The sequence below is a fragment of the Nicotiana attenuata genome, unplaced genomic scaffold, assembly GCF_001879085.1.
Source record: "Nicotiana attenuata strain UT unplaced genomic scaffold, NIATTr2, whole genome shotgun sequence".
Lineage (NCBI taxonomy): Eukaryota > Viridiplantae > Streptophyta > Magnoliopsida > Solanales > Solanaceae > Nicotiana > Nicotiana attenuata.
Genome location: NW_017670946.1, coordinates 130,270 through 142,434, shown reverse-complemented (window position 1 = coordinate 142,434; position 12,165 = coordinate 130,270). Strand labels below are relative to the sequence as shown.

The window sequence follows — 12,165 nt, the reverse complement described above, 5'->3', positions numbered from 1 at the left end:
CGACATCTTCATTGCTAAACGAAATGGCTCCTTCCGGAGTGTAACCCCGAGTGCAATTTTACCTTCTGATAGATATTCTAGTGCGTTTAACCATTGGCCCTTAGGGAACATCGACTCCTTCAATAATCATGTTGATCACGTGCTTAGGCTCCTCTTGTTCGACCTGTTTGTTGGCGTCCCTATTCCTGAAGTGGTTTTTGGCTGCTCACTCAGGAATTGTCGGAGGTGTCCGTTGTTGAATAACCGAGCAACTTCTTCTCTTAACTGTCGGAAATCTTCGATCCTGTGAACGTGAGTGCCGTGATACTCACACATCAATTAGGATCTCTTTGGGCAGGGTCAGACTGCAATGGTCGGGGACACTTGTAGCCCGTTCGGCCAAGCTGCAAAAATTAGCTTATTTTGAGAAGTGGTTTTTCTCAAAAGTGCTTTTCTCAAAAGTATTTTTGGTGAGAAGCAATTTGTGTTTGGCTAATTAGTTTGAAAAGCACTTCTGAGCAGCAATTAGTGTTTGGCCAGGCTATAAAAAACTGCTTCTAAGTGTATTTTTCTCAAAAGTGCTTCTGAAAAAAGTGCTTTTGGAGAGAAGCTACTTTTTTCTGCTTCTCCAAAACTGCTTCTGCTTCTCCTCAAAATCACTTTTTTTCCTTCCAAAAGCTTGGCCAAACACCTCAATTTTTGGCCAAAAGTGCTTTTGGCCAAAAAAAGCACTTTTGGCCAAAAAGAAGCTTGGCCAAACAGGCTATTGGTATCTTTGATGTGCCATATGGTTGACACGATGCTGGCAGCGTCCACGTTGAAGTTGTACTCCGATAATCTCGGTGCTCCCCTACTCTTGAGCGGCTCGTCGAACCCTTCTTGCTCATCAGAACTCGGTCATTGGGCCCTCAATCGCTTCTCTTCTCGTTCTTTGCGGGGTGACGCCCGGATCCATTTCCTCTTTGGTCCGTGTTGTATGATTGATACCGCTCTCGGACCGGTCTTGGCTCTTGATCAATGGCTCTCTTAGATCTATCATCGGCCTTGATAGGGTAAACAGATCCAGAAGGGGGCCCGAGTTAGTCGTCCTCGACCCTGATCTTTGACTGGTACCTGTTGTGGACGGCGGCCCAGGTTACCGTCGGGTACTCTACAAAATTTTGTTTTAGCTGTTAAGAGGCCAAGGAACTTCGGGGGTTGATCCCCTGAGTGAATGCCTGAACGGCCCAATCATCTACAATCGGTGGTAGGTCTATTCGTTCCATCTGGAATATCGACACGAACTCCCTGAGCATCTCGTTATCCCTTTGTTTAGCCTTGAAAAGATCTGACTTTCTGGTCTCGACTTTAATGGCCCTGGCATGGGCCTTTACGAAAGCATCTGCAAGCATAGAAAACGAGTCAATAGAATTGGGAAGCAAGTTGTGATACCATATTATCGCTCCCTTGGACAAAGTCTCCCCAAACTTTTTCAGTAACACCGACTCGATCTCATCATCTTCCAAATCGTTCCCCTTGATTGCGCATGTATAGGAGGTCACATGCTCATTTTGATCCGTGGTCCTATTACATTTGGGGATGTCGGGCATACGAAACCTCTTCGGGATCGGCTTTGGTGCCGCGCTCGGAGGAAAGGGCTTCTGGATTAAAAAAAAATTGGAGTCCGGTCCCTTCAATATCGGGGGTGCTCCCGGGATCTGATCGACCATGGAGTTGTATGTTTCCATCGTCTTGTCATTAGCCTCAATTTTTTTCTCACCTGACTCCACCCGTTTTGTCAACACTTCGAGCATTTTCAGCACCTTGGGATTTACCCCGGCTTAGCTTCACCCGGTCTCTCGGTAATTTGTTCGTCTATTCGAGTACTTTCCAGGATTGTTTGGGCTAGACCCTGTTGGGGGTGTGACTTTGATTCTACAGCTGTGCCATTGCCGCTTGTTGAGCCTATAGCATTTCAAAAATCAACCGTAGGCTCACCCCATTACCTTCGCCTTCGGGCGCTTCTCGAGTTGTTGGTCGGGGTCCCCCGCGAACACTGTTTTCGGGATCAGGTGGCAAATTGAAATTGATGGCCACCTGCGAGTTAGTATCGACTGGGCCGGCAGTTGGGACACCTTTGGGATCGGCAGGAAGCACATTGTTGCTGGGCATCAAATTATTATTTTCGCCGTGATGGACAGACTCAGCGTCAACGTTCAAGTGAGCAGACTGAGAGTTTGACATTTTAAGCTGACTTGAAATTATGATTTTAAGGAACAAGCATAAAATAGGGTGTGTTAAGGAGATTCGTGTCAAATCACCACTATTATCCTTGGCCCCACGATGGGCACCAAATTGTTTACCCCAAAATTAGGTAACAATTGAATTTGTACCCGGTTTAAAGTATACGTGGTTTAATTCAACACGAATAATTAAGAATAATAGATAAATAAATTATAGATGAAACAATCAAACCACTCGCAATGTTAAGACCAGGACTGATCTTGGATTGAATAATGAGCTCGTCCTCGGGTTTGCCCTCAATTTAAGCCCAAACGTGAATAAAGAACAGAGCAACTGAGCAAAACTGTTAACAATAGCATAGAGAACAAAAATAAACTTTTATTGCCTTGAATTGCGTGTTACAATATGTCAGACTAAAGAAAAATTTCCCCTTTATATAGTAGGAGAGTTTCAGTCCTAGTATAAGTCTAAAAAAAGTAAAAATCTTCCTTTCCCGACAATTGTTGATCCATAATTGATATTGAACGAGATTTGCACCGTTATATCCGGTTGAGGGCGAGTATTAGAGCCCTCTATTCGTCCTGCATGATCGTTCATCGTGCCTCTCGACATCTAGAACTTATATTCGGACCGGGGTGTATCACGTGACCATGTCCAATGTCAGATATATTGTTCACTCTTTCTGGATCCCGATACGAAGGGTCTTTGACCTCGATCACAATCTCGCGGATCCGTCCCCCCCTTCCGTTTCCTCATCGGGGAATCGGGATAGATATTGCCCCGGATTTTACCCGTACACAACTTCAATCTTAATTCACGTAATTTCTTAAATTGCGACTTGCGACGTCCAAAAATGATTGGTCATTTTTTTTAGACTATATCACAAAATTTGACCTGGTGCTTTTCCTCAATTAGTATTTTAAAATCTGTATCGATTTAATATTCTACGACAGAAGGGTTACAAGTTTTGCACATGACAGTTATCGTACCAAAGAATAATCTTATGAGCCTATAACATCTGCACATAAAAATGAGCCTAAAACATCTAAGGCCTAAAGCACAACCAACAAGTGTTGGTGGAATTTAAAGTTAGCGCAATAAACAACAGACGGGTTGGAGTTTTGTATCTGTTCCTTATTGAGTTACAGTCACCGGAAACATAGCCTCCAGCGAAAATGGCAACTCCTCCGCCATTTCTATATTCTATTCCCATACTGATTGTCTTATTTTTATGTCAATCATCAGCCATTCAACAGCCTTCAACAAATGGTGCTCGCTATCTTGGCAATTTCTTGAGCTCAAGCAAAACACTTCCACTTGTTGTTAAAAGTAAAGCCCCAAAGTACGAGTACGAGACCAAATATTTTCAGCAGAAGCTGGATCACTTCAGCTTCGCTGATCTACCGTCGTTTCCCCAGCGTTACCTAATTAATACCCAACACTGGGTGGGTCCCTCTCGCTTGGGCCCCATCTTCCTCTACTGTGGAAATGAAGGTGATATCGAATGGTTCGCTGCTAATACTGGCTTCGTCTGGGAAATTGCCCCTCGTTTCGGCGCCATGGTTATCTTCCCGGAGGTAATGTTACATGCTACTCTCCCTCTATTCCAATTAATTTGTTTTTACTTTTATTTTTATTCTGTACAACATGTCAGATTTCTATATTTAGTTACGATTATACTTTTAAATCTTTATTTTATCCTTAATGAGATGATTTTTAGTCATACAAAATGTTTAAGTTGCTTAAAATGTTGATAATTTATAAATTATGACAATTGGCTTTTGCAGCATCGATACTATGGGGAGTCAATGCCTTATGGAAGTAAGGAAGAAGCATATAAGAACGCTACCACTTTATCTTATCTAACAGCTGAACAAGCACTAGCTGATTATGCCGTGTTAATCACTGAGCTTAAAAGAAGTTTATCTGCACAGGCATGCCCTGTTGTGTTATTTGGTGGATCATATGGTGGAAGTAAGTATGTAGCATTTACTATTTTAGTACTACATCAAGTATTTTTACTTGTGTAGTATGTGTTCTGCGAACTTATTTTTAATTAATCTTATGATTTTGTGCTTCACTTAGAGATTCTCTATTTTATTGTGTTTGGAACAGTGCTTGCAGCTTGGATGAGGCTCAAATATCCCCATATTTCCATTGGTGCACTTGCTTCTTCTGCACCAATTCTTCAGTTTGAAGATCTTGTGCCACCTGAAACCTTTTATAACATAGTCTCCAATGATTTCAGGGTCTGTGAGACTAGTTTCTGTTTCTACTGACACCTCAAATTTACTACAAATATCTATTTGGGAAACTTTCGGAAGTAGGATCATCTTTTTTTTTTTGAGATGGAAGTAGGATCATCTTATTTGATACAGTTTTTAACCAAATAAAATCTATTGTCGGAAGAAACTATCTCTTTTTCTTTTCTTTTCTTGGAAATATGTTAGGTTTGGTCCCTTCATTCTTTGATTTGAATTTGATGAAGTGAAGACACTCATGTAACTTCCATTTATAGAGCGGTGGAGTAATCTCGCCATGCATCAAAAATTGGATGGCAGGCACAATTCTTGTGGAGTAGCTCTCTGCACAATTTTTGTGCAATTGAAGACTGTCATGCCGTCAAATCTTATTTGCCTAAGATTTGGAGATAAGTAGGATATCAATTGATCCTAGTTTGGAAAATTTTCCTGTTATTCAAACTTAGAGCACATTAACCTATGTAAATATTCTGTTTATAAAACTACTGTGCATTGTTATTTATAAACCAAACGATAGATTTACAAATCACGGCAAAGTTTCAGACCGTCCACTTCAGGACTGATATTTTATTCACATTAATATCAATCTCAACCCCATAAATCAAGTATAGTATGGACTTTAATGTGATTGGATCCAGATTTTTGCCTTAGGACAGGGATCCTTCGCTAATCAAATTCATATAATTCCATTCCTAAAGCTCTAGATTGGCTTTATGACATCTTGGTTGTATCACGTTCTACAGCGCGAGAGTATGAGTTGCTTTAAGACTATCAAAGAGTCTTGGGATGTGATGAACACGGTGGGACAGAAAAATGGTGGACTTGCACAACTCACAAAGACTTTCCACCTCTGTAGGTAAGATGCCTATGACACCACCCTTTGCTGTCTTGTTAGCCAACAGTGTCATTGACTTTTAGAATTTCAAGATTCAAATCTCAAGTTGAGGCAATTTGATCCTATGTTGTGAGTGGCAGGAAACTGGAGAGTGTTGACGCTTTGTCTAACTGGTTAGAATCTGCTTATAGTTACTTGGCAATGGCCAACTACCCCTATCCTACCGACTTCTTGATGCCTTTACCTGGAAGCCCAATAAAAGAGGTTAGCACTGAACCTTATACTCTTCTTGAAGCTACCTGTTGTTTTCAAGATTACAAATGCTCATGCAGAAGCCAACCTTTTGAGGAAAAGCATTCACGTCTCAATTGATACAGTGTAGTAGATAGCAGATGTTTCTCTTCACGGTGATCAACAAGTAGTCAATTTTCTGGAGCAATTTCTTCCCTGTGAATAATATCCTTCCGACCTCTTTGCTTTCAGGTATGTAGGAAGATTGATAGTTTGCCGGATGATGCTAGTGTCCTGCAGCGTATATTTGAAGGAATAGATGTCTATTATAATTACACTGGGACAGTTGACTGTTTCAATCTTGACGATGATCCTCATGGTATGAGTGGTTGGGATTGGCAGGTATGGTGATGATAAATATACACACTGTTTCTCTGTTGCTCATAATTTGAGTTCTTAAGTCATAGAAGGATGCACTCCTGCAAAAAATCCTCCCAACTAAGTTACTTTCATCTTTCGTACAATGTCTACAGGCATGCACTGAGATGGTTATGCCTATGGCAAGTAACAAGACGACTAGTATGTTTCCAGAGTTCTATTATGACCCTAAGTCAAATGAAGAGCAGTGCTTGAAAGATTTTCATGTTAAACCGAGGCCGACATGGATAACAACTGAATTTGGTGGACATGTATGACAATGTGCAAAAACTTTGCAACATTCTGTATATCCTTTAGAGTCCCATGAAAATTATGTATACCGTGTGTAGTGCTAAATTAAGAGCTTTTGAGGTCTAGACCACGTGATCTATTCACTCTGAAGAGCTTATGACAGGTTCATGTTCTTGTAGGTGTGCATAGAATATGAAGGGGAATAACAATTTTGAATTTTTTTAAATCTTTTTGATGGGAAAAAAAATATTTTAAATTTTTTAAGGATTAATTACTTATTTTGTGTTTAAGTTGCTCAGTTTTTTATAAAAAAAATTATTTTGAAAATTCATAAAATATAGAATAAAGTGGCATTTCCTGTGCAGGACCTTGTATAGAGTCTAAAATGTAGTAATGGTTCTAAACTGCTTAGTTTCTAGATTTCATTTTCTTTGGGTTCCCCTGTTTGAGTTATGTGTTGTTTCTATCTTGTGTTGAAGGCATTCAAGAGTGTGCTAAAAGCTTTTGGGAGTAACATCATATTCTCAAACGGCCTCTTAGATCCCTGGAGTGGTGGCAGGTAGTCTTTTTTCATTAGTTTCTGTTGTAGACTATGGAAACTCAATCAAAAAGTTTTTGCTAAAATTATATGTCAAAACATTTTGTGTAGTGTTCTGGAGGATGTGTCAGAAACTATAGTTGCTTTGACTACTGAGAAAGGTAATTCTGTGACTGCGTTTTAAATAATTCCTCATTCACATCGCTCTTTTGATATAAGTAACGGTGTACCAATGCACCGTCAATCATCAGCTTGAGTGAATGCTGTTGTCGTTATTTCTGTCTGCTGAGTTGATGTAATAAAGTGCATGTGACCTCGTCCTCTCATTTTACTTCAAACAATCATGATAGTCGATAGAGACCAATTATAACCAATCTCTTCTTTTCTTTCCTTATTTATTAATTTCTGTCACTGTCTGAGGCTGGGATAAGCACTTGCTACCATCTTAAGTGCCAAAGCCAAAATGTTTTTAGTAAGAACGACAATCATTTTCAAACACTTGCATTCTTTTTTACAGGATTCTTCTATTTTACACTTTGACAAAAAAAATTGTGATGGCTGCATGCTTTCCTCTTTTCACATTTATAGCTTGTGAGCAACTTGCAATTTAGGCTCTGAGGGTCTACTAATAACTCAACTTGATGAAGTTGTAAATTCAGATACGACACTCTATTGGGTTACCAATAGGACCGTGTAATTTAACTATTTATGTGATGGAAATTTTGAATGAGAGTGCAAGTTCATCAAACTTTATGTGGGTGGATAGCAGAAAGCCCCTATAGAGGGCACCTATGTTCTCGGGCTCGGGTGTGGGTACCCGATCCGGGTGCGGATCTAAAGGTCGGATCCTTCATAATCTAAATCTTAAGATTCAGGTTATGGATATGGGTGATGGGATTCGGCTAAAATAATTCAAAATTCTAAAAATAGATCTATAAAAATATCCTAAAAGGTTGTGGAGTGCAGCCAATAATTCAGTCTTTCATTTTGAGAATTTCTCAAGTCGTAGGCACTAGGCACTAGCTGGCAGCAGCTAAATTCAATCATTCATTTTTCATTTTTTCTCAAATTTATCATGGATTGTGGTCAAAGTACCCGATCTCAACTGACCGTACCCAATACGAATCTCACACCCTTACCAGTACCAATGTCGTGTCAACACGGGCGCGGCGGCTAAAATGTAGAGTCTACGCAACATAGGAGGGCACTCCAACACCTGGAGTAAATCATCTATTCTAAGAGAAGGAACTCCTTTCTTAAGTCCCTCTTGTCTTTTGTTTTCTCTTACACCAATTCTGTTTGCCATTTGTGTTTGTACTACATGTTATGTTTCATATTTGTTAAGTTCAGTTCATGGTTTTGAGATTGAGATAGCAGAAAAATGTTTGCTAGTTGATGGGCCCGTGTTGAGCATAAGATCGTGATCAACTTGCTATCTGTGCTTGTGGGAGGTAGCAGATACCGGTAGAATAGTCTAGGTGCACACAAGCTGGACCAGACACCACTTTCACAGGGCCAGCTCCAACCTTATGTGGAGTAAGGCGTGTGCTTTAGGCCCCTAAATTTAGGGGGGCCCATTTTTAAAAAATAATAGGTTCATAGGTATTTAATTAATAATATTTAGTATTTTTGATACAAAACTAGAGTTTTTAATATAAAGGAAAGAAAACTTTTTAGATATATAAATAAAATAATACTTTGACTTACTTAAAATTAAATATGTGTAGATGAATAGTTTTCATAACTTTTAGTTTTTCATTTTTCACTCCTCCATTAAAATATTTGCTCTCTCCTCCTTAATTTGTCCAAGTCAATCTTTCTTTTTATCCAATCTCTTCATATTTCAGAACACCCTACATATTTTGTGTTTCTCTTTGATATTCTTACTCCTTTCTCAAGATTTCATTACTCACCTTCTTCTCCAAGATTACACTAGTTCAAGTGTTCAACAATACTTTTAAGTTTCCAATAGTTCTATACTTCTATTACTTTGTAAAATCTTATTTAGGATCAACAATATCTCAAGAAATATTAGATAGGTTGGCTATATTATCAATCAAGCAAGAATTATTAGAGAAAATCGATTATAAATAAAATTATTAACAACTTTATATCTCAAAAAGTTAGAAGAATAGGCTTCAAATAAAAACATATCTTATAACTTTCTTTTAAAAATTTAGGCCTCTTATTAAACTTTGGCGTCAGGCCCCGTGTGTGCTTGAGCCGCCCCTGCACTGTCATTGAGAAAAAAAGAGAGAACGTGATCAACTTTCTGCTGATAAAACATTATCATAATTAACTTTCTATCCCTTCTGACTAGCTTGTGTGCAAGGGTTCAGTTCATTTTTCTTTATAGATTTTCAATGAATACAACGACTTTGACATAAATGTATACGTTACATTGGTAGTTGTCTGAAAACACAAGACAAGAGCAGTTGACCACAACATGGTACCTGAGCTTTTTGTTTATGTTTAGGTGCCCATCACTTAGATCTGCGTGCAGCAACAGCTGAAGATCCTGATTGGCTTGTGGAGCAAAGGTCAAGTGAGATTAAGCTGATAAGGGGTTGGTTGGACAAGTACTATGATGAAAAGAAGGCAACTTTCAGCATGTAGACAATGATATCTTTCATTCACCAGAAAACTGGCATATTGTACTTGCCTTTGCTAACATGAGAAACCACCTTTTACAAATGTGTCAGTGTTTTCACCATTCGACATATTACTTTCAAGGGAATAATCATCGGTTTTGATGCAACAGCATATATGGAACTGAAATGCCTTCTCTCCACCATCATATGATCACTTGTGGTGACTATCAAAGGTAACATATTAGAGCATTAACAAACTGTTACCGGCCTTGAAAAAGTATTTCTGAAATAGAAGAGAAGCATTTTCTTCCTACTGCCGCCAACTACATCTGCAGGAAAAGTATGTAGGAATTTAAAGACTTTTTTATGTTTACTTCCTTAGTTGCATCATTGCATCTGCAGTCTAGGACTCCTTTTGTCCCTTTGTTTTATGCCACTATTGCTATATTGGAACTTGAGTTACTGTTCTTTACTGCTACCAATTTTTTCCAAACATTCCTTTAAAAAATTTAATTGAGCAACAGAACATTTATACTATTTTTATGCAGTTTCTGAATTTATTAATTATACTTTTAAAAAATAATCGGAGAAATTGGTTTGAATTACCCGTTAACTTAAATGTTTTTCTCGTATTTTCAGTCGTGTTATTCATTTTAGGATGGAGGAACTAATGAATATCACAACAAAATATTTTACTCGAGTAAAAGTTGTTTGAGTGTCATTTGTCAGCCTAATGAAATTAATTAGCTCCTGTAAGGCAAGACTTTCTTTTTATTTTATCCTCTTATCCACGTAGATATTGAATAGGTCTGTTTCAGTGCATCATATATAGTATTTTTGACCAATTTGCTGGGAAACTAAAAAATCTCAACGTCTTAACGTGCCACTATCAACTCAAAGCAAAATAATAAAGAGAAGAACAATGCTTAACGAAGTCCTGTCAATAAAAGATCTGGTCCATCTGGATCAAAAGTTTTGCAAGAAGCACATGTTTGCAAGCAAACCATGATATAGTAGTTAATGCATCAACATAAATACATCATTAAATGTTATCAGATCAAACTATCTTGGTTTTTAGTCATGTTCTAAGCTATCACGAAAATGTACTTTTAGGTGCACACCACAATAAATATGTACCAACATTTTGGGAAGAAGTGCACAGTTAGCCACTAATTAGAGATGTTTTTATTTTTTAGCCACTATTTAAAATGTATTTACTCTTTAGCCAGTGCTTAATAAAATTTTACACGCTCGAACGAAAATATCCCTGTGCTAGACATGGGTGCTGTGTAAATATTAAGGGCATGGTGTCCTTAACTTCATGAATGTTGTGTAAATATAAAGAACAAAGTGTCATGTATTTGCACCTTCCGTTGTTAAACTTTAGGACATCTTGTCCTTAACTTCATATGTGCAGCGTAAATGTTAAGGACATGGCATCCTTAAACTTCACGTGTGCAGTGTACATGTTAAGGACATAATGTTCTTAACTTGTATTTGCACCTTTTGTTGTTAAACTTTAGGATCTCATGTCCTTAACTTCATATGTGCAGTGTAACTGTTAAGGACATGGTGTCCTTAACTTCATGTGTGCAGTGTAAATGTTAAGGACATAACTTTATGAGTATTATGGAAATATTAAGGACATGGTGTCCTTAACTTTATGAATGTTGTGTAAATATTAAGGACAAAGTGTCATGTATTTGCACCTTCCGTTGTTAAACTTTAGAACATTATGTCCTTAACTTCATATGTGCAGTGCAAATGTCAAGGACATGGCGTCCTTAACTTCATGTGTGCAGTGTAAATGTTAAGGACACCATGTCCTTAATATTTACACAACACTCATGAAGAAAGGATAAAAACATCTTTTCGTATTAATTTTAATAGATTAGTGGCTATTTTTGCTCAGCATTTAAAATACTGGATAAAAACTAAATACCATGTTAAAAGTGGCTATCCCATGTCATTTTTATAACATTTTGTAGTCTCAAAAGTATTGAATTTACTTGTTATATCCGTTATTTTACAAGTTAGGATAAAAAGATAAAAAGGATCGTAATCATGTAAATTCTAATTTGAAATGTCTGCCTTATGTTTTAGAGATATTATCACTTTTAGCCCGGGCCAAAAATTATTTATATCTAGTAGCTGAAAAAGTGTATAAAATTTGTATATAACATACAAAATGTATACAAAAATATATACAAATTTTATACATTTTTTCGGTTATTATTTTTGCGGCGGCTATACAGTGTCATTTTTCCTATGTTTTATAATAACTGTTGTATAGCTCCTTTTTGGGTCGATTAAACTAAAATTAATGAGTTTCAGTAATTTATACCATTTTTTTTCTTAAAAAAATGTAAATTAATCTATCTTAAGATTTACCTAATCATAATATAGATTTTTTAATCAGAAGACTAATACACAGGCGACCCAGATTTCAAAAAGTTAAAGATGTGATGTGAATCACCTGAGTATTGGTGAAATGTTTATTGAGTAATTATAAACGTAAAGCACTACCATGGTTAAAGTGAAGCACTTAACTTTTATGTATACTCAATGAAATCGTAATTCCTAACTTCTTATTTGATTAAATTTTCTGTTTTATAATGATGATAGATTATTTGGTTTCAAGGAATCTGTTGTTTTGAATTGAAATTCTTAACTTTCCCAACTTACAGTAAATTTGAATTTCAATAGAGGTTTTTGAAAAAGTCCAAGGACGTTGCAAACTTCTTCCCTTACACTGAAATTAAATCATCAAAAGTTTGGAAAACCAAAAAGAAAAAGAAAAAGAAAGAGTAGATCCACGCAATATGTCACAGTCGAGCA

General features: G+C 37.4%; 1 protein-coding gene across 1 annotated transcript; it reads left to right on the top strand.

The window, feature by feature from the left end:
• The first annotated feature begins 3,185 nt into the window (after positions 1–3,185).
• On the top strand, positions 3,186–9,802 carry LOC109244696 (lysosomal Pro-X carboxypeptidase). Its single transcript, XM_019411830.1, has 10 exons — positions 3,186–3,779; positions 3,990–4,176; positions 4,318–4,451; positions 5,207–5,319; positions 5,439–5,562; positions 5,782–5,931; positions 6,063–6,218; positions 6,678–6,757; positions 6,848–6,897; positions 9,213–9,802. Exons 1-10 carry the CDS (start codon positions 3,378–3,380, stop codon positions 9,350–9,352), a joined length of 1,536 nt encoding a protein of 511 aa, XP_019267375.1. The 5' UTR covers positions 3,186–3,377; the 3' UTR covers positions 9,353–9,802.
• Positions 9,803–12,165: the final 2,363 nt, after the last annotated feature.